We start from the raw sequence: 23,481 nt of genomic DNA on the forward strand, positions 1-23,481 counted from the left end.
CATATATACAGGGTTCCCATACATATGTATGTTATTAAATTTGGTCATTTTTTCTTGCTTATCTTTCTCATGTGTATTTGATTATTAGACCAACTGAAGAACCTTGGGGGTAGAGGAAAGTTTCTTCATCCCCCACACCACTCTTAACGATAGTATAGTCAATTTTTTTTCTGCCACTGTGTCTCTTTCTTTTTGACACTATGTTTTTATAAACTTTAACATCTCTTTTACTTTTTCTTCCTATTATTTTGTTAAATGAGAAATGGCCCAAATGAAACACTTGTAGGAGATTAAACCATCCTCTCTATGAAGATTTTTAGGAGGCCCCCTCTTTTTAAATGTAGCATGAATATTTAAAAAGAAAAAAGAACAAGAGATGTTTCCAATACATGTTCTTTTTTTTCTTCAATTTGGTTCAAGGAAAATTATATCTATCCATTCTTTTGTGGAGATACTCTTTTCCTTCAGTAAGATTGTTAAGATTGTTGGTTATTCTGGCAAACCAGAGCATAGACTATTTATAGAGAAGCTTTACTTTAAAAAGAAAAGAAAAAAGAAAATCAATGACTGAGTAAATTCCATGAGTTGAATAATGCTGTTTTGGGTCCCAAGGTTAGTTACTCTCTCTCCACATAAACACACATATAATATCCAGGTATATAGTCATGCATTTAAGCCTGATTTTGAATATGTAAATATGTAAGTACTGAAATATTAATTTATTGACTATTTTGAAGATTCAAGTAGCTAAAAAAAGTGGAAGTTATTTCATTGACAACTTAACATGAGAATGTAGAATGATTATAATGGAATATTAGCAGTTAATGTGAATACATATAATAAAGGAGTCAAAGTTTATCTTATTTGGCAGACAGTATAAGGGGATGATTAAAAGTGTTTTGTTTTAGTTATAAATGTGTATATATATATATATATATATATATATATATATATATATATAAAGGTTATGAGAACTGGGTCACATATAAAATGTGCTCCTTACTGTGGATTGCAGTCAGAAAAGTTTGGAAGGCAATGATTTTAAGGGCCAGCTACAGCTCCTTCCAATTGTGTCCCTGCTCACCTCCTAGTGGGTTGCTCCCTCAGGCGGAGGAGCGTGTGAGAAAGTCAGAGAGAAGATGGATGATGATTAAGTACATCACCTGATGGTTAATAGGACTGTGATTTTGTCGAAGCATTTGTTGTCCAGCTTGAGATACATAGGTGAAAGGAACTGCCTGCCATGAGTCATGGAATTAACTTACAATGGGAAAGTTTTCAAAACCAAGTTTCCCTATGTGTGTCAAATACATTTGGTAATAAGAAATGGGGGTTGACTGTTGGAAACCTTTTGTTAGCATTGACTCTTCACTAAAGAAATGTGGGTGAGAGTGGAGGGAGAAAGTGCTTTGCCAGGAAAGAACAAAGTTCTGTTCTCTGCAGGTGGAACAGTCCTCATTTTTACCTTCATACATAAGGCTTTCTGTATACTGATGACTTTTTTTGTGCTGAATTTAAATACATTTATACAAAGAAAACATGGGTACACAATTGTATTAAACAACTCCTGGAGCTTCGTGTGCTCGTGGGTTCATTTCTAACGTTGTCATTTAAAACCTCCCTGAAAGGAAGCAGTAGGCTTGACGAGGCATTAAGCATGGAGCCACAGGCAATTCAGGGGCAGAGTCAGCAAGTGCCCTAGAAGAGAACTTTCAACCTGGATAGTCTGGCTTTCATTGTGTGCGTATTTACTTAGTTGTGGAGATTATCCTTTGAAAGCAAATTTGGAATTTCAGAATCTATCAAATATGGTTCAAAATTTAAAAAACATTTAGTTGTGGTAAAATACAAATAAATAAAATTTACCTTCTTAACCATTTTTAAGTGCACAGTTCAATAGTGGTAAGTACACTCACGCTGCTGTGCAAGCAGTCTCCAGAATCATCATACATGGGTTTAAAGCGAGGAGAGTAAAAGCTGTATTATAAGTATGCTTTTACCCTAGGATTTTAACAACATTGTAGTATTCTAAGTTTTTCCATTACTTAACAAATGTCATCTAATTCTTTGCTTTGAAATTTGTAACAGAAATGGAAGAATTCTTGGTTACGTGCTCTCTGCCCCCCTCTTTCTTGAAAGATCTTGGTCAGCTCAGTATCTCTTGTACCTATTTTTAAAGGAATCTTGGCTTCTTATTCCAAGGGACACACATTATATCAAAGTAAATCAGTATAAAAATACCAAGCTTCTGTGGGCCTTATACCTCGGAGAGCAGCACATCTCTTTAAAAAAAAAAAAAGAAACGGTCTTAATCTTGTGTTCTTTTGCAAAGACTTTGGTCTAATTCAGTTTTATATTCTATCTGTGTGTTTTAAAATAGTTTTCAGTTTAGTTTAGAAACTGCTTTAAAAACCACTACCATGTTTCCCCGAAAATAAGACCTAGCCAGACAATCAGCTCTAATGCGTCTTTTGGAGCAAATATTAATGTAATACCCGGGCTTATTTTACTGTACTTTAAGACCGGGTATAATATAATATATAATATAATATAATATAATACCATGTCTTACATTAATTTTTGCTCCAAAAGACACATTAGAGCTGATTGTCTGGCTAGGTCTTATTTTCAGGGAAACAGGGTATCTTGGTGATTTAATCTTGACTTCATTGAAAGATCTATGGTGGAAAAGTCGTTGATTGGATATGTACTTAAAGCCTTGTTAAACCCCCTTTCCTCCCATGGGTTGAGAACTATCCCCATCTGCATGTTGAACTCGGAAGACGTACGTTCTCTTGCATGGAACTGGAGAGTTGTGCCTTGGGATTCAGGAAGGAATGTGATGGACAGTGAAGGCCGTGAAGCTGTGATCACAATGTAAATTCTTGCTTATGGCTCTGATGAAGCCAGTGTCCTATATGTGAAGATCATGATCAATAGTAAAAAAAGAATTGATGTGCAATTTGCATATCCAATAGTATGAATGTAGTACTTGTACTCTGGGACAGAGGAGGGAGTTCAGATTTTGCTAGAAAGCACATCAGCCATGAGCCTTCATAACATATATTAAATGTAGCTGTCCTATAATCCATTGTGTATCTCTCATTCTTCCCTTGGAACTGATATCTGACCTGGCCGTGTACAGACAATTAAATTCAAACACTGGGAACCCCCAAATGATTGATATTTAACCTCAGGGTATTTAGTTCCTGAATTGTTTTCTTTAGATGTTGTTAGCTCTGAGTATTCAGACGTTGATGACAAGAGAAAGTTATCCTAAACACTTTAGCAAATGGACCACAAAACAGACACTCTGAGCCACTGAGGTTACTAGATGAGGAACTTTGGGCAGAGCCCAATGTATGTCCTGTATAGAGGATCTAAATAAAGGCCATTTGGAATGCGGGCTGCCCCGTCTCTTCTCACTGTGCTGTTTGACATCTCCCCCTCCCCCCAGAGTCTCTTGTTGTCTTTGCTTTCCCTTTTTCTCTCACCAATGGCTCCTAGCACTTATTCCATGTCTCTCCTGCTTGCTCTTGTCTCTCTAGGGCAGGCAGAGAGACTGGCTAAGTGGACTCCATTGAGCAGAAAGGAGGAAGGAGTAAAAACATCCGTCCCAGCAGAATCTTTACCCTGTCCTATCTTTGTGGCTCTTTACCTAGAGGTTTATCTTACTCTCCCCCACTCATAAATACGCCTACGCTAGAGCTAGTTTAAGTTTAGATTTCTGACTGTAGACATATTCTTAATCCTTTATGTATGGAGTTACCACTTTTATCTGCATAACTTTGCCTTTTAGGGTTGGAGGTGGAGGGTAGTGGTGTGAGTGGAGGTTTTATTTTGCTTTTGAGGTAGATTTATTTTTCTAGTTATAAAGGTAGTATATTTAATATAGAAGAATTGGGAGTTTGCAAGGAAACAAAAATCTACCAGTAGCCGATCACACAGAGACCATTACTGTTAGCATTGTATGTATGTATTCCTATTTGTTGCAGTTGACCTTATGCTGTCTCTTCAGTTTTACTTACGTCCCCTCACCCCCCGCTTTTCACCAAAATACTTACATGTGTTACAAGTTCTTTGAAATATTTGCAATGGCTTCTTGATATTTCATCATGTACTTGGAATAGGATGTGGGAGGGGAAGAGTGTGGGTGGAACAGGAGTGGGAGTGGGGACAACAGAGCTAGGGTAGTGCTTTTAGATAACCAAGGATTGTAAAATCCTTTTAAGCGGTAAAAATACTGTAGCAAAAAGTCTCCTCCTCTGTAATTCACACACGTTGTGTCAGCTAATGCCTCAGTCACCTACTTTTGGAATGTAGGCACTTTATTAACTTTAGATCTTTGGTCTAGAAATTGATTATCAATCAATCAATGTTAATATACTTTGAAAGGGGAGTCTTAAAAGATTAGAGTTGTGATTTATCCTAGCCGAGCTGCATAAAGTTAGAGAAGATACTGTTTGAATTGAGGGAGTTCTAAAAATGGAACCTCTTATGAAATACCTCTTACAGTGATTATGCTTAATGAGGAGGGGTGAATGCAAGAAACTTGGAGCTGCTTTTGGATCTGATATAGCAGAATACATGTACATTGGAATCTGAATGTGACTTTCCTCTTAGACTATGGTAAGAAATAGTAAAGAGAGGAGGCAAAATATGTCCAGAACACGTGGGGCGATCACAGGCTGCTTTCATCAGAGGATTGGTAGCTCTGGTGCTGGCTTCTTTCCCTTCAGCTCATCATGGCTGCATAAGGTCCTGCCTTTGAGACCAAGGCTGGTGTCTGCTTGACCGCTCCCCCCCCCCCCCCCCAAGAAGGGAGAAGGCAACATCACATCTAAACTTGATTAACATGTGTATTAAAAGTCACAGGTAAACAGGCCAGAAGGAGAGGTTGGGGGTGAGTGCAATACTTTGTCATTGTCAAATGGAGATGCTTATGTTCTGGGAAAGGCTTTTTAATTTACATTTCCTGTTAACGCCAATAAATGTGCTTTGAGATGGTAACAGATGTTTATAAAACTAGATAAATAGATTGTAAAACTGCCTTGGTTACATGTGTTTGAGAAACGTTGGATTAAATAGTTGGTTTACTGCAGGAATTCTTCAGCACCTTTGATATGCTTTGGTGCATTTTTCATCTTTAAGGAGGGAGAATAGAATAAGCAACATCCTCAAAACTCATTTATCCTTTTTTAGGAGGATCTCTTTGAGGGCTTTATATGATTTAGAAACGTTTGTGGTAGAAGCAGGGTTTCTTATCTAGATAGTCTAGATCAGGGGTGTCCAAACTTTTATCAACGTTTTTTTACCAAGGGTCATATGCGGTAAAATACACAAATAGCCGGGCCACTCACTCGAGGTGAAGTACGTATTGCCTCACCTGGCTTATTTAACTAAATATATTTTTGGAGTTTGCTGCGGGCCAATTAAAAATGGATTGCGGGCCGCAGTTGGCCCGCGGGCCGCAGTTTGGACACCCCTGGTCTAGATGAATGCTTGTCAAACTTAACTGGGACATGATTCAGCTGGGGATGTCCTTAAGCTTCCTCTGGTAAATGTATAGGTCAGAGGTGGAACCTGAAAAGTCTGCATTTTTGGGAAGTGCTCTGGTGATGCTGAGGCTGCTGCTGGAATGCCCACACTTGGAGGAAGGGTGTAAATAACTGATGGTTACTGGCTTCTGAGATTAGCTGGGATGGGGCCGGAGGAAGCCAACGTTTGCCAGGTAGTTTTAGCAACATTCCAGAAGCCTCTACTGGGAGGCCCCCGATGAGCAGGGAGAACTGATTGCCAATTGGTGATGCCTGCTGTGGTGAAAGGGGAATTTTCAGAGGGAAACCAGAGATTCCCCTTGAATTCCGTAACAGCAGAATGCTGCTATGGTGACCTGCGAGGTATGTGCTTTGTTCTGGCGGAAGGGGTCACTGGTTATGTCTGTGGGCCTTTGTACCAGAGTAAAAAGTTGGGGGGAAGAGGGAAACAGTTTGAAGAAGGCCTCTCTGTGTTGGCTTATGAGAGAAAAGAAAGGCTGTCTCAACAGGTTAGAAGAGGTAATTTGGTGGAAGGATCAGAAAGAAAGGGATTCGGGGGAGGGAGAAGGAACTCTAAGTCGTTGGCAGGCGCTGGAAAGTGCAAGCATACAGCACAGGGCATCCCCATACTGGTGAGGCTCTGCCATGCTAGAGAGGGAGCCAGGGAGGAAGTGACCCTGATTTGAACACTCCCCTTCGTGGAATCCGATTTCAACACATTAAGAGAAGTGATAGTTAGGGTGTCCTAGCTGGAAACAGTAAAAGGAAATATACACAAGATGTGAATGGAATTCTGATTCTATAGTATTCCTGTTAGCATGTATTAGAAAAGTAGAAGGAAGTAAAAGAAACTGGTGCCGCTATGCAGTGAGCTTTCAATGGGCCTCAGATTTTAAAGAGACAAGTACAGAAGAGTAAAGAGGACGTGTGACCCAGGATAAATAAAGTTGCACAAGCTTTTAGGACTCAAGTGCCAGCTAACTGAGGGCTTGTGAAATAAGTGAAGGCCAGTCAGGATAGCTGACAATTTTAGGTGTGATCAGAGCAAGAAAGCAAGGAACGCCTAGACCAATGAGATGACAGGATTCTTATCTCCATCAAGAGAAGGATTTTTCCAACTGGGATCACACAAGATAGGTAGCAACAGAGTTCCCATCTGCTTTAACTGACTTCAGGGGAGCTAGGAAAACGACCTTTCACGAGACCGAAAGTCTGCACGTGGGATCACAGCACAATCGTGGAGGATCTGTGTCAGACCCCGAGTATTGCAAGTGTCATGAATTTGAACAGTTGTGTATATGATATTGTAGACTGCTGAGGTTCATATTGATCCTCTCCAATCCTAAAATGAGTTATTCACTAAAAGCTCTGGAAGCACTAAGGAAGGTAAGTAGTAGTAACCAGAAGACAGTATAAATTTAGAATGAGTGGCAGGATTTCCATTTGGAAGTCTCCAGGTCAAGCTTTTGTTAGGTAAGAATTGACAATACCTAGAATGTTAAACAGCAATGGCGGCCGGTGGTTACCATTGACAGAAGCCCAGAGAAATTCTTTAGCCATTTGGGAGTGGACCATGGTCCCAAGAACCTTATAAAAGCTGATGGATTCTGAGTTAGCTCTTCCAGACTCCCGAGTGTAGGAAATGGGACCTAACCCTCATGGGGTCAAGCACACGAAGGAAAGAGCCTATGTCCAAAAGACACTTGGTGTGAAACCCCTGGGAATGTTGCCAGTAGGACAGTTTTCCTTCGCAAACATCCTGTTTTCCAACCAAGAGGAACCTTGGGTGAGACAGAGAATTCTGTCAGTGCTCCCCTGGCCTTGCTTTGTCACAGGCACTCTGCTATGTCCCAGGGATGTGGATGAAACAGACATAATGCTGTCCCTTTGAGAAGCTTACAGTGTAGGAAGGGAGACCCACACTCATGTCCGTAGTAACAGTCAAGTTTGCTGAGTGCTGGACAGTAGTTAGCGCTCACCGAGCACTTATGCTGCAGCCTGCGCTGCTCTTAGCTCCCTTGTACCATTTTAATTAAGTCAGTGCTTCTCCAAATGTAGCCCCTCAGCCTTCGCGTGCTCTGAGAACTTGTAAGTAACGAAGTTATGTGGGCCGCGCCACAGGCCTACTGAACCCCAAACCTCTGGGGGCGAGGCCCAGGGATCTGGTGTAATCAGCCTCCAGGTGGGGGGGATGCGAGCTGAAGTTTGAGAACCACTGTTTGAAGTCATTGAATCCTTACAACAACCCCTGTGAGTAGATTTTATTTCTCCCAGTTAAAGAGTGGGAAACAGAGGCACAGAGAAGTTAAGTAACTTGTCTAAGGACACATGACTTCCGGGTGGTACGGTTGGGTACTTTGAATCTAACCGTGCAGATTCCGAGCTCAGCTCTTAACGACCAGAGGGCAGGTCTGCCTCCCCAGAGAAGGTGCAGCGCCCAGAGCGAGGACCAGTAAGCTCCAGAGGTGAAAAGAGTTCAGGAAGGTATTAAAAGAGCTGGATTGTTTTCCTTTCTGAACGTTGAATGTGAATTAACTATGCAATGGACTCTGTTAGATGCTATGGACATTCATAAATATGAGCGGAATATAGACCCTATCTTTTAAGATTCTTGTAATGAATGAGGGACATCCAAATGTAACAAATATCTGGAATCTAAAGTGCTTTGGAAGTACCTACCAGAGGAATTCTAACGGGAGATTTGAGCATTTGAATGCATTTTAACATGAACTGTACGAAAACTGAAATGTTTGAGGAGAAAGGCGTTCTAGGCAGGGGGCATACCATGTAGGATTCAGATGTCTGACCTAACAACATATTCTTGGGTTTACCAGTACTTTTGTACATTTGGTCCTTGGCGTCCGTTTTCTGTAGTCTAGACTTGTCTCCATTGTGGTACAGATGGGAAATCCCGCGTTTAAAAGGAGGAGTTAGTGAAACTCATTGCTCCTTTTCTGGTTGTTTTCATCCTTGGAGCCAACAGTTGTTTTGACCTATTTCTTGCTTTCATGTAACATGTAAATGAAGATGGAAATGTGCCTTAAACAGCTTTGGAGGAAATCATCTTAAATTGTAGCGGGAGATAATGTGGCTCAAAATGAAAAAGAAAAATTCGTATCAGTAACTGGTTAAGCACTGGAATATATTGCTAGGGAGATTATAAAGCACCCCTTGCTCTGTAAAATTTGAAAATCTATAGTAGGATTGGTAAACTTTTTCTGTAAAGGGCGAGATAGTGAATAATTTTGGCAGGAAAATAGAGACCGTATGTAAACAAATGGGCACAGATGTGTTCCAGCAAAACTTTATGAAAAACAAGTGGCAGCTGGGTTTGGCCTGTGGGCAGTAGTTTTCAAACCCCTGAAGTAGATTCCCATAGGACTCACATATTTAAATGAAGGCTGTGGAATGGGCCAGGTGATCTCAGAATGTCTATTGTGGTGCTTACATTTCTGAGGTTCTTTGTGTGTCTTATATGAGTAATTGCGAAATGAAAGTTAGAAATAGATTTCTAAATCTGCCTTCTGCTAGAGAACTGTATATTATCACCTTTATTGTTTTGCAGCTTTCAAAAATTTATGTACAAATTGAAAAGCGACATCTAGGAGGCTAATTTATTTCCAGAGCCAAAGAAGGGAAGAAAGGTGTATTTCTTTCACGCATCCTGACTTGCCAGTAATGTAGGAAAGGAAAAGTCAACATTTTGCCCTCTTGAAGACCCAACACAAAGTGACTTAACTGAAATGTTTTTCACTATGTAGACATAATTGGCATTCAAGTAGATCTTTAATTTTTAAAACAAGCGCATCAATTAATTCAGTGTATAAAAATATACAGCAGGTCCTCGAATACCGCTGTTTCATTATAACATTGATGAGAAAAGGAAAAAAAGAAAACACATCAGTTCCTGGCTGGGGACACCACTATCTGTGTGGAGTTTGCACGTTTTCCCCATGTCTGTGTGGTTTTCTCTGGGTCCTCCGGTTTCCTCCCACACCCCAAAGCTGTGCACGTCAGGTGAACTGGCGGGTCTCCACTGTCCCAGTGTGAGTGAGTGTGGGTGTGAGTGACCCTACGATGGATGAGTGTCCTGTCCGGGGTGGGTCCCACCTTGCGTCCTGAGCAGCTGGTGGAGGCTCTGACCACCTGGGAGCCTGAACTGGAATAAGCGGGTTGGAAAAGAATTCTCTTATTTGTTTTTATTAATCTTTCTTAAATGTATGTATAGCTCACATGTGTTTCAATGTTTAATATTAAAAGTGTTTTGGGCCTTTATTGAAGAGTTTGGTGACGTTTTTTGTGACCAGGAATATACCGTAAGAACTTAACTCTTGTTTGTTATATCAATTAGCTCGTGGTAAAATTGGTTTTGTTATTTCACTTACAGTCACAGTTTCTAAGAACCTGTAGACAACGTTAAGTGAGGACTTTCTGTGCTCTCTATAGACGCCACACGTGAACACTAAGGACAGTTGATAGATGAAAGGAAGGGTGGTGGCGGGGCCCTGTCAAAGGTGGCAATGGGTTTCATAGATTTTGAGGTGGTAACGTCATGCTTTCCCACTCGGCCTGCGAGTCTGGATCATCAGGCAGTGTGACTGGGCAGGTTAGCCCTGCTACACACAGTAGAAGGTCCTAGATGTACAGAAGGTATACCTCCCTCCGGGGCTTTACCAGGCTGGCTGAGAGGATGGCATACACGTACAAATGGAGCCTGGAGGCATTATATTTTAGTGGCAAATACAGACAAGTGATAGAGGGCTTGGGAGAAGAAAGAAATCATGGGAGGTTCAGGGCTTGAGTGGGCTGCATGCAGCCTTTACATGGGTTGAAGGAAGGGCAGGAAATGGAAATGTAGAGAACCACAGGGAGCAGAGGTCGTGGCAGGGGCTCAGGAAGGGGTGAGAATGCACACGGTTTGCATAGAAAAATCGGGCAACCTGCTTGGCCAGAACGGAGAGTGTGTAGGAGAGAAGGGCCGCGGGGATTCTGTGGAAGGGAGGCCACCAACCCAACCGCTCCGGTGAAGACTTGGAACATTGTGTGCAGTCAGGAAAAGGGAACTGTGTTTGTTTTTAAGCAGCTCTTTTATTTCTTAGCACAAGGTGATAGGTAAGGAGATGTTCCAAGGAGACGAATCGGATTTGTGTGGAGGTGCTAGAGGCCAGAATGGGCAGGGAGCAAGTAGGGTCACTCGGTTGTACAGCCAAAGAAGATAATGTGCTGGGGACACAGCAGCTGTCAGCAAGGAAATAGAGGCTGTCTTTTGAAAGAAGATTTGAATGTTTTGTTTGAGATTTTGTGGGGAGGAAGGAGGCCATTACTTCTTTGTTTAGCTTTTCATTGGGAAATAATTTCAGACTTAAAAGTTGTACAAATAGTACCGAGGGAGTTTCCTGATAACCATCACCCAGCTTCCCAAATGTTAACATTTTCTGTAACCACAGCACACTGGTGAAAAGCAGCAGGAACACTCAATTAACCCAAATACAGACCTCATTCAAAGTTTGCCAGTTGTCCTACCAAGGCCCCTCTCCTAGTCCAGAAATACACTGTGCCTTTCCTCGTCCGTTTCCTTTGGTCTCCTCCAATCTGAGGTAGTTTTTCTTGGTCTCTCATACCCTGAACAATTTTTGCAGAGTAAGGCTTGTTACCTTGAAGAATGTCCCTGAATTTGAAGTTGTCTGATGTATTCTCATTAAATTCAGGTATGCGTTTTGACAAAAATGAGACACCTTGCTCAGTGTCTCATATGAGCAGGCACATGATGTCACCATGCCTTGTGATGGCCTTTTATCACTTTGTTGAGGTGGTATCTGCTAATTTCCACAGACAAGTTACTATTTTTTTCTCTGTACTCAGTCATATTTTGCAGGGAGACACTTTGACACTATGGAAATATCCTGTATCATTATACTTTCGTCCACTAATTTTGGGATCCATTGATGTTGTCTGCAACATTCAGTTCTGCCTCATGGTGGTTTCCTGTTTTCCTCTTTTCATTGCATTTAGTCATTAGAATTATTCTTTAAGGAAGAGCTGCCCCCAAAGTTTATTTATTCTATTATTTATATCTGTGTATACTCATGGATCTAGTGTAATACTTGAATTATTTTGCTCAAGTTGTCCCAGGTTTGGCCAGTGGGAGTTGCTTCATGTTGGCTGCTGTGGAAAGGGCTCCTCTTGGAGTCTGAGTGTTACTGGTGGGTTGATGTTAATACAAGTCAGGAATTCAGTGAAAAGGGGAGATAAGTAAGCTTGTTAATTTGCCTGTTGTTTCGAATCTTTAGCGACTTGATTCCTAAAATGTAAAGGCTTTTCTGTGATTGCATTATTAAAGGAAGCCCACCCTGTGAGGCAAAACTATTTTGTTTGTAAACACAGTGGAAGATATTTTCCGGAGGATTGAATAAAATCAAGTTGATGACGCTTTGGGGTTTGTTTCTGTTGTACCTATTGTGTATATATTTCCCAGAAACTGCTGGTTCTTGCTGCGTTATGTCCGTAGGCAGGCAAGATTGTGAAATATTTATAAGTATTCCTAGAACCCACTTTGATTTTCTACTTGAGCTTTTAAGTGGGGCAAACATGTTTATACTAGAAGAGAGTCCTTTAATAATGAGAAGTAAAAATTAAGTTTAACGCTGTGGATCCCATTAAAAGGGTATGCCCTTTCAGAAGGTATGTAGGTGCTGTGCTGTTCTGCAGACATGAAGGTACCTTGGCTTAGGGCTATGTCTGGGCTGGGGTAAATAGAAAACACATACCACATGAACAGGTGCAAGGTGGGATTTACTGAAACACTGGCTCTTTGTTCTGTACCAGCCAGACTTAGAAGCTCCGCCACAGAGCCCAGAGCTATTGGTCAAATGACTTATTCCTCAGCGAGGAGTGTGAGGGAGGTGACGTCTGACGAGTGCTCTCAGCCTTAGAGCTGAAGTGGATGATGAAAGGTTCAAATTGCCAGTGTCAACCACTGATTTTTACAGTTTTTCTCAAACCTGAGTGCACATGAGAACTCCCTGGCGAGCTTGCCAAAAACCACTGAGACCCTACTCCTACCGGTTCTAATTCTGTGGGTCTGGAGTGAGACCTGAACACCTGTTTGTCTTTATCATCAGTTTCCCAGATGGCTCTAATTTACATCCAGGGTTAAGAACCACTGGAACAGGCAGATGTGACTTCTTCATACATGGAGTTATGTGCCTCGTTTGTCATGTGCCTCTTAAGTCACCAAGTTCTATATTATCAGATACATGTATGGGGCGGTAACTAAAGACAGGCTTAGGTCGTAAACTCAGGTGAATTTCTTAACCTCTTTATGTGTAGTTTTGTCCTCTGCAAAAAGGGATTAATAATAGTACCTAATAGTTTTTCAAGGATTAAGTGATATGTTGCATGTAAAATAGTATAATCTCTAACACATACTAGTAACTCAATTATTTATTGTTTAGCAGCATGTTACAGTGGAGTGGTGGCTTTGGAATCAGACACTTTTGTTTCAATCCTCACTCTCTTACTTTCCAGTTCTGGGACCTTAAGTGAATTTCTTAATTTCTCTGACCCTCAGGCCTCCTGTCTGTAAAAATACGAATAGGTGGGTGCAGTTACTAATAGGGAAAGTGCTGAAGACAAAGTAAGTGCTCAGTAAGCATTTCTGCCACCTTCCCTTTCATTCCATTTTCTTAACACCTCATAGAGCCATAGAAAAATGTAATTTCAAGAACATCATGGACTTTGGTGCGGCCAGGCTATGTTGAGACGTTAATGTTACAAATGGCCTTCGTGGCTGTGACTGACTTGGGGCCCTGAGGAAGCAGTGTGGGCCTCAACTGTGACCGGCGCTTGCAGAAAGAGAGTCATGGCAAACTGCCCTGCTCTGCCATTTCAGTCACTGGCTCACATCTCCGGTTTGCATTATGCCTAACTTGTGATGACCATGTAATTCTCAAGCCAACATACTGGCTGGGATTCTGTACTTTTAATCTTGATGAAGCTTTGATTGAGATGTAAGTGTATCCTGGGGCTTAAAAAGGACCTGCAATGTTAGAACTCTACTGGACAGCCTACTAGATCACAACCTTTATTGTTTTAGTTGATAATCTCTTAACCCATCTGCTTTCCAGTTGCTTATGAAGCTTCTTGGCTTCTAGAACTGTAAGGAATCTAAATATGCTTATTTCGCTTTAACATCTTCATATTCTACTTGATTACCCAGAATGGGAAAAGGACAATGGCTGAAGGTGACAGAAAGTTGTATCATGAACTGAATTCTCAAGTTATCGATAAATTTGGTGGTTCTTGTTGGTTCCTGTTTGTAATAGAGCAGGTCGTACTTCTGTAGTGATTGAAGTAATACAGCTTTTCTCCTTTCATTTCTCTCTCCTTCGGTAGCCCCGGTACTTGAACGCAGTCCAAGAAGAGTGTTAAGGCATGTCCTTTAAGAGCTGATAAAAATTATGCCTAAGTCTATCATATAGTTTAGTAAGATAACTTTCAGTGACTCTGGAATGAGTTCCATGCTGGTTCAGACCCAACCTCATACACTATTATAGTTTAATTTTAGTGGACAGCTAACTTAAAAAAAAAAATGAAGGTAGTATATGATTGCTAACCAGTTATCCTTTTGAGTTATGCCATTATTTTTTCTGGAGGTTCATTTGTGAATATTAAAGGGTTGCAATTTCCTAAATACATGTTTAAAATATGAGGTTTACCTGGAATCACTTAGGGAATCATTTTCCTTGGTTTATTAAAATGGAAAGGAAAATTAAATTGGAATTAAAATCTAATTGTGTTTGTGTTGTTACCAGCCTTCTCTCTATGGTATATATATATATATATATATATATATATATATATATATATATATATATATGTATATATATGTGTGTCTTTCATGAGAGAATCACTGTATCTAGTTTAAATAATTCTAGGAAATTGGGAAAAAAGAATCATCATCTCATCTGGGCATTGTATTTATGAGGTATGATAGTGAGAGCCATTTAAAAGAGGACATCCTGTATCAACTGGACCAGTCATCCAAGATTATAGAATGAATTGATAAGAAATAGGGATCAAGAAAGAGAATTCATGGGTTTAAAATGTTCTTTAGAGTCTATGTCTTCTGGTAAATTGATTTCTAAATTAGGAATGGTATCTTGTGCATATGTATGTTTCTGGAAGCTCCCACAGTGCTTGGCCAGGAGCTCAGTAGGTGCTTCATAAATGTGAAATGAATGGAAGGTAGTTGCCACAGGAATGATTAGATGAAGCTCTGGAATGCTGAGAGGAGAAATAAAACCAAGGGATTCAAAGATGGGATGAAAAGAGCTGGATAGTTGCACATTAGGGAAAGAATATTGAAATGGAGAGGGGTGCCTTTTCAAGGGTGCTCTTGTGATAGTCCTTCAGGTAAATTCTGGGAGAGCAAGTTGTGAGGTGACTTAGAGCAGTGATTCTCAGATTCCTGTAAGCTGGTCCATGGGATGTATTCTCTTGATAAGATTATGCAACAATCCTTTCCCAACGTCTATTTAAAATGAGGTAATGGATGGACTATTCCTCCATGTTCTTTTTTTCTTTCAGTCTTTGACACTTGCTATTTTTGTAACAACTAACAAAGAGTGGTCTCCAGAAAAACTACAAAGTTATGGTCGTTATTTTAAGTTTAACAAATGAGTCCTTTACGGAGTTCTACAGAAGGCTCTGTGGCTTCCCCAAGCTCAGCTGAGTTTGAGCGCTGCTGTCCTAGAGTGTTAGTGAAACAAAGCTCCCCTGGGTGCAGTTAAGCTAGAGCTTCACAGGAGTTTCTTACAACAGATCTAGGTATTGTATCCTGTACAAGGCAGTTCTTGTTATGTTGCTCTTGTCGATTCCCTGTGGGCTAATAGCTTATCTAACACTGTTATCTAGTCAGCGTAGAAGAATCCCATTCTTTATTGACTCACCTTACCAATCTTTTCAAACAAGCCATCCACAGGGGAAGTTTCTGTGAAGTGGAATTGTGTGAGTGTAAGAGCACTGTTGAGACAGCCAGATTTAGGTTGGCAGCAGAGAGAAAGGAAGTAGTTGGCTTTCTTTTGTGAAAGTGCCCCTGCCTAGTTCTTTAGAACTTGTTTCTACCCTAAACGCTTTCTTTTAAACTAGATCATGTGAAGTATTTGCTTTTCTGAGCTGATTCGGGCCATTAGATGAGTCATAAAAATTGTCAGTTCTAGCCTGCCATATTGATTTTTAAAAGTCTCTCTGTTTTTTGGGGGAAAAAAATCTCTTATCATGATGATTCATCTTCAAGTTATAAATCTGGTGCATATACAAATTTTAAATTGTTTGGTATTTCAAGAAATGAATACATTACCTCGGTTCGGATGACAGAAGGCATAGGAAGAGCCAATTGGAAGTGTGTATAGAGTAGACTAGAAGGGGTAGACGAATGTTTTATTTTAACACATGGGAATTTTAAATGGCCTGTCTACCTTATAAATTCCATTTACTTTGAAGTCATTGCAAATCTTTAGCAGAGTGTACCAACTGGCATTTTTGGATAAAGAGTCTATAGATTTATTTTAGTTTAATTAGGAGATAAGTAGTGTGGGAGGCATGTGAAGTGGGGAAGAAGCAGAACAGGAATTTCGTCTCAGTAGAAGTTTCAGATGCTGGACAGTGATGATTGGCAGAGTATGTTTCATAAATTTAGCAAATTCTAAGTGGTGGCAGCAGCCTAAAAACTATGGGATCTACAACGCCAGCAAGTCTTGGAATAGAGGTGTAAAGATCTTTGAAAACATAGGTTGGAAGCGCAGTAAATGTTAGTTCCTCTGTTCTTTTTCCGATACTACACTGGGAAATGATAATAACGTTCTGTGGTCCGTAAGCGTATGTGGGTGACGTGCTGCTGACTGGACTGTTACGTAGGAGAAATTAGCTCCTGCCTTACTGAGCTGATGTAGAGCTATAGATAGCTACAAATAAATACATAGAAAAATAAACATTTTGGGGCGAAGTTGTATGCTAGATGCTATGAAGGCAAAGCCGCATAAGCTGCCAGCACTCCCTGCAGGAGTTTATGGATTAGTTGAGGCAAATGCACTCACAGCGGGACAGCTGGCAATGCAGAGCACCCAGGAGCTGCCACATGAATAGTCAAAAAAAGGAAGCGCTCCAAAGATGGGCGAACCCTAGTGGACTGGGGTGGGTTGGAGAAGCTTCACCCAGGAGATGACTACACAGACCTGGGCTTCAGAGTCTGGTGGGATTCAGGAAAGTTTGGGGGAAGATGAAGGGCTTTCTGATGTGCAGAATGGTGTGAGCAGAGGCAGGGTATGAGTGGTACGTTCTTCTGATGAGTACGTCTTGAGAAATCGAAGAAGCCCGGTAGGGAGGTAGAAAGAGAATACTAGAAACCTGTTGGTGGCAGACTGTGGTGGGCCCAGAAGGGCAGGCTCGGTAAGGGTTGAATTGAGGCCTCTAAGCAATAAGAGACCCAGTGTGAATCCAGAGGATGATTTAGAGACATTTGTTAAGCTGAGGTTTGCAGGATGGCCTGAGTGGGCTTGACCAGAGGGCAGGGAAATCCACTGAGAAGCTGAAGCAGCAGTTCCAGTGCGTAGAGATGAAAACCTGAGTTAGACTGGGGAAAGTGGAAATGGAAAGGAAAAGAGAAACGGAACCCAAATCACATTAAGAATAAAGTGACAAGTACAAAACCACCCAGTCTTTCTATCGTACTTTTTGAAGTTGTACTGTCTGGATTGGGGACCATTCAAATAGCGTATCCACTCCCTCTGGAATGAATATTGACCAGATACACTGAATGAAACTAAATAAGGACGTTAATCCTCTCTGGTCTATGACTTCAGATTGAAGCTCATTTTTTGGCATGGACTCCACTGGGCCTGCCACTGTTAACAGCATATATTGTGCCCTTATGATACAAAGATTTCTATGTGGTTCTAATTTTTTCCCTTTTTCTTTTAAAATAGACTCTATCGAGAAGAATCTCCAATCCATACCTTGAACATACTTCTTCCCAGGTATGATTTTTTTCTCTCTCACTGTATTTTCTGAAACAATGATTATTCACAAATCCTGATGTAGAATCCTCTACTTACAGATGTCCCCTTCACTCCTAATCATGCCATCTCCTTCACCTGGGGATGACACAGCCAAAGGTGTTTGAGATGTCCCCATAATTGTGTCATGGTTCAAGATGTTCACTAAATAGGAAAAAAAATATTTGCCCACCTTCCAAGTCCTTTACATGAATGTGTTATCAATATAGTAGAGGTAATTTATAATATAAACATTTTCAATTTGCTATATTGATGGAAACACTATTTTAAAAATTGTGGATATTTTACACAGAAAACTGAGTGGGGATTATTTCCAGTTATTCAGTAGTAGAATATCACTGTATGCTAATTGGTAAGAAAAGATGAGAATGCCTTTATTGTGTTGTACTAAAGAATCAGTCAACAAAGAGTTGCATTTTTAAAAATAACAGGAGACGGTGAGCTTTGTGAGGGCAAGGACCTTTTTGGCCTTTTCCATTATTGTGTCTTCAGCATCTAGAATGAGGCCTGATAGCTGCTCATTAAATGTTGTTTTGAATGATCGAGTGACTGAACACTGGTACCATCTCCGGACTAGTCAAGTGTCCGTTGACTTGTACCTCTCTTACAGTAATAGCTTCTATCACCTGACTTGCCCAAGTTATTTTTTTTTTTTTAAGTTTTAATGTATTAAAAATAAATCATTTTTCTGCCCTTCTCACTTTCTCATCAGGTTGTGTTTAGGAGGTGCTAACAGGAAAATTAAAGAAGTAAAAAGATGGGGTTGAATTGTTCCCTGTCAAATCATAATCAATATATTATCAGTTTGTTTGCTTCAAGAGAAGATATATATTTTGTAGGGGCAAAACTTTGTAGGTGCAAAAAGAGTTCACTAAGAAACAAGTAAACAGATGTAAGCACATACCTCCAATATATATTAATTTTCATGAGCCTGTGCTTATGAAGATGTTTCACTTTCCTTTAGCTTCCATCGTTTGTGAAGCAGCATTGTACTATGGAGGAAGATGCCAATTATAGAGAAAGGATGCAACATAAAAGTAGGGTGTAGACCTCTCTGGATCTAAGGAATACCCTCCTTCATCCTCCAAGAATCAGAGACTCCTATGGGCAAATTAGAAGCATTAAACAAAGAAGTTAAATGAAATTTTTGTCTGCTAGATGAAATTGCGAAGTAGATGAAAACAGGATTCTTGGAATTAACTATGAATTCTGCATTTGAGTGAAGCTTAAAAGCAAAGCAGACAGCAGCCTGCTATCAAATTGTGACCTGGTGCAAAATTCACTAGATAGGAAGAAATTATTTTCCCATCTTCTAAGACCTTTACATGAATGCATTATCAATATGGCAGAGTTGATGTATAATAAAAATATTCTTCAATTTGCTTTATTGATAGAAACACTGTATTTTAAAAACCAGTGGATATTTTATGCTAAAAATTTTGTGTAGAGGGAGATTCTAATTCTAATTTAAAAAGTTTAGCATATGGAAAATAGCTTTTATGGCTTTATAGCATAAATGAACCAATAGCAAAAGTACAATAAAATCGGTAGTTGTAGGTTTGTAGTTACATAACTGTCTTAAGCTTAAGATTTGGTCACAATATTTTACATATAGTATGCTCACACATCGTCTCCTTATTCTAAATTTACAGTGATTGTTTGCTTTTCCACTTAGATTTATGGGGAGAATTCTTCTTGTGCTGGAAGAGCATTAAGGAATATCATTATCGTTCAGGCAGCTGACCTGATAAAGGACAGAGTAAACCTCAAGGGGTTTTACAGGTAACACAGTTTTCTAACACTTTGTCCAAAATTCTCCTTGTGAAAAAAAAATGTGTTAAAATCGTAACCTTGATCACTGAGAGATGGGCTGTATCAGCAGTAGGAGGGGTTGGTCAGTTTATTTGAAGTTTATATTCGGGATACTGGTGGTGACTTACCTGTTCTTTAAACTTAGCTGAGTGTTTGTTAGTAGTTGGACTCCTGGTTCTGAAATTAGGGCCTGAAATCCCCAGCCCCACATGTGGATAGATTCCTGAGAGTCTCTGCTTTCTGTGCGATGGGATATTTTATGGTAATTTTATTGGGCACGTGAAGCACTGGGATTTCAATAAATATAGATCTCCTCTTCAGAGACCTAATCAAGGCTCTCAGAGGACGCTCTGTAGGTCCCCGGGCTGAAAGAACTGCAGCGTAACTCACCTGGGTGATAGGGAGCGTCCTCGGTGCTGTGAAGAGGGGGAGGGGCGGGTTGCCATAGGGATGGCGTTTTCTTCTGCCCTGGCTAGAAATAAGGGCAGAGGTGTTAGAGTTTATGGGTGGGTTAATGGCCAGTTTTAAAGGACAGCTGAACCAAGAGAGCAGGCACTTAGAAACTTTGGGGCACATGTTTCATTTTCTGGAGCAGTTTCAAGAAAAAAACAAAAGCAAATGTTCATCTTTTTATTATTTTTATTTTAAGTAAAGCTATTAAACCACATCATACAGTACAAAAAGAAAACTACAAAAATAAAACAAAAATAAAAAGAAACTACCATTTATTATCATTATTCTTTCATATAGAAATGAGATTATAATACCATAAGGAATAGGAGTATTCAGGGCAGCCGGATGGCTCAACTGGTTAGAGCGTGAGCTCTAAACAACAGGGTTGCCAGTTCAATTCCCCCATGGACGCAGTGAGCTGCGCCCTCCGCAACTAGATTGAAGACAATGAGCTGCCACTGAGCTTCTAGAAGGGTGGCAGGATGGTTCAATTCCCACATGGGATGGTGGGATGTGCCCCCTGCAACTAAAGACTGAAAACAGTGACTGGACTTGGAGCTGAGCTGCTCCCTCTACAGCTAGATTGAAGTCCAATGACTTGGAGCTGATGGGCCCTGGAGAAGCACACTGTTCCCCAATAAAATTGGTAAAATTTTCCCCAATAAAATTTATAAAAAATATATTCCCAATATTCCCCAATAAAATTTTTATATATATATATATATATATATATATATATATATATATATATATATGAATTAAAAAAATAAAGAATAGGTGTATTCAGAATAAGTGGCAGCAAAATAAAGTGGGAAAGATTCCCAGGATGTAAAGGACCTTTCTTTAAGTTAACTAAATTTAGACACTCATTTTTTTCCTTATTTTAAACTGAAACTGTATAAGTCTTTGGGTCTAGTTGGGAGCAAGCTGCTTATAGGACTCATTTTAGCTAGCACATAAGGCTGTTGTTGTTCTCAGTTTAGTTTTGTGATCTCTATGGATATAGATTGAAAAAAGATTGGGAGATGTGCGTTAATCAAGTTCATGGAAAAGCACCATCCGTCCAAGTCAGAACATACTTAGGGTTTAGTGGTAACACAATGAGGAGAAAGCATGTGTTTTGCTATTTCAGGTTCCAACGGTGGGGCCAGAATCTCCTTTCTTTTTTAATCTAAGGACTGATTAATATTAGGGGTTTAAAGACAAAGTGTTAATATGATGGTATAGGACAGATTATTTTCATATCCCTGGTAGTAAATTGAGGTAGAACAATGGGATTTATAGATGATGTAATACAGAATTGTACATCTGAAATCTATGTAATTTTACTAACAATTGTCACCCCAATAAATTTAATAAAATAAAATTTAAAAAAAAAGAATTAAAAAAAATTGAGGTAGAGTGTTCCCCATGTACAACAGGAGAATTACTTTCAAAAGTACTTTCTGAATACCAACACCCCATTTATTAGGGTTCTGGCTGCACTGCCATGAATTAATTGCTGAAAATATAACCAGAGACAGAAGGAAGCCAAGAGATATCAAATGTTCAACTCGAGAGACTGGTAAAATTGATGCTTTGTTCCAGCATCCGCATTGGCCGTGTACTAATCACCTCCATATCGCAATGTTCTACCTAGCCTTCCAGTGGTACGGAGACCTGCATGTACTCAGAGCAGTTTCTGGAGTCAGTACAAGACTGAAAATATTCCGGGACTAAGAACTGCTGTCAGTGTTCAGATTGCTCCCTTCCGACCATCTCTGTTTTATTCCTCGCTGCTCTTGCCTAAATCCTATGGATTTAGGTATTTTAACTGGGTTGTCGTGGGACTGTCAATTCAGGGGAGTGTGAATTAAATGCAGAGGCAGCTCCCCTCATTATTAACTAATTGTTGGTATGGCTGTATGACGTTTTAGCGTATTGACTCACCCCAAACAGGGTGAGCCCTCCCCAAGGACAAGGTATAGCTGGGGGATTGGGGCTTTGTGGACACTAGTATCACCCAGGAACCAGTTAGAAATGGGGACTCTCAGGCCCCGCCCCCCACCCATACTGCCTCAGAATCTGCACATTTACAAGATCTCCCAGGTGACTCCCACACGTAATTTTGAGAAGGCCCGGACTAAGAAACTTCTTCCCTGTCGCCTGTAAACGTACATATGCATCTGTCTAGGTACCTTTGGCAATTTGGCAGTGTAGTTTGTTCAGTCAGTGTTTTGCTGTGTCCTTTCATATTCCAGGTGATATCAGACATAGATTAGGCTGAGAGGCTGTATTTTTCTGAGAATAAGGATTAAAAATGATAGTGTTTAATCCATGTGATAAAAGTGCTTTGGGCAATTAGCTTGAAGATGCTGGCTAATTGACAGATGTGGAGGAATTAATTAACACTTTGAGCCTTTAACATAAAAGGTGTCCTATAGAATTAGAAGGAAATATTGGTCTAATTGCCTGTTTTGTTGTGATCTGTTTTCTCAATTTGTTTCAAAAAACATCAATTTATTTGACAGTTAATCTTTCTAATGTCTTAATGCTAACCTGCAATTAAACATGTCTGGTATTGCCTTAATTGCCTTAGAGTATCTTAAAATAGTAACACTGTACCCCAAAAAAGTGATGGTTTATCAAAAGCTAGACTATTTGATTAAATATCTCAGCACAAAATCTTTCTATCTTCTATTTTCTTTACTCTAGAAAATGTCGGTTACTGTATGATTTCTAGGTGTTTGTGCCTATGCCAATCCCAAGAGATAGGCAATAATTTTCCTGTTTTAGGAATACAAATAAAGTTGACACCTTTTGGTCCTTAAATACCAAAGGTAGAATAAATATAGCCATTTACATGATACATCTTTATAAAAAAACATTTTGGTGACAGTTTCTCATGAGGGAAAGTGGGATTCAATGATATTTTTGTAAATGAAAAACTATACTTCAGAAATTTTTCTTCTTTTAGTTTTTCATTAGAGGCTAATAAAGATGGCAACATAGGTGTGAAGATACTGCTTATAATGTCCAGATCGGGGCAGTTGTTGAATCCAGTTCTGTATTTTATGACAGATTACAGAGAATATTGTGTGTGTGTGTATGTGTGTGTGTGTGTGTGTGTGTGTGGTTAGTGGGATCCATCACACACATCTGGGTGTATGGGTTTTATGATCTAGGTTGCTTAACTCCATTGCTTCGATTATATTAAAAAAGATTAACGGTCAAATTTATTGTTCTTTGAGACAACTTGTAGTATTTAATCTGTAAAGAGTAGCAAACAAGACTACTGTGGTCCCAACTTTGTCTAACCTTGGCATTGTTTTGCTCTCAAAGAGATTAGATAAAAATCTACAGATGGATGAATCAGGGTTTATCACCACCACCTAAAGACCTTGTCTTATCAAGACAGAAGCATTATCTTTACTTAAAGGACTGCTAACTTTCTTCCTTCATTTATTCCAACATATACTTTGAGAGCTGACTGTGTACCTGGCCTGTCCTAGTTGTTGGAGTTTAATAGTGAGTTATACATAGTCCTTGTTCTCCTAAAAATTATTCTTGGGTGACGAAAGCAGATATTATTCATTCAGAAAGATGCATAATTACTAAATGTTAGG

At 39.9% G+C, this 23,481-nt stretch overlaps 1 protein-coding gene across 5 annotated transcripts in view; it reads left to right on the plus strand.

Annotated features, from left to right (window-relative positions):
* Positions 1 to 23,481, plus strand: part of RAPGEF5 (Rap guanine nucleotide exchange factor 5) — a 418,760-nt gene that overhangs the window by 232,421 nt on the left and 162,858 nt on the right. For all 5 annotated transcript variants that reach the window (XM_074340846.2, XM_074340847.2, XM_074340845.2 and 2 more), the window contains 2 exons: positions 17,522 to 17,572; positions 19,287 to 19,393. Coding sequence is in view for 2 of the 5 variants with exons in the window: in XM_074340841.2 (XP_074196942.2) it covers positions 17,522 to 17,572; positions 19,287 to 19,393 (158 nt within the window). In the remaining 3 variants the exon portion in view is untranslated. The remainder of the gene's footprint in view (positions 1 to 17,521; positions 17,573 to 19,286; positions 19,394 to 23,481) is intronic.

Source organism: Rhinolophus sinicus, chromosome 4 (assembly GCF_057876585.1).
Source record: "Rhinolophus sinicus isolate RSI-liver-muscle chromosome 4, RSI-T2T, whole genome shotgun sequence".
Classification (NCBI taxonomy): Eukaryota; Metazoa; Chordata; class Mammalia; order Chiroptera; family Rhinolophidae; genus Rhinolophus; species Rhinolophus sinicus.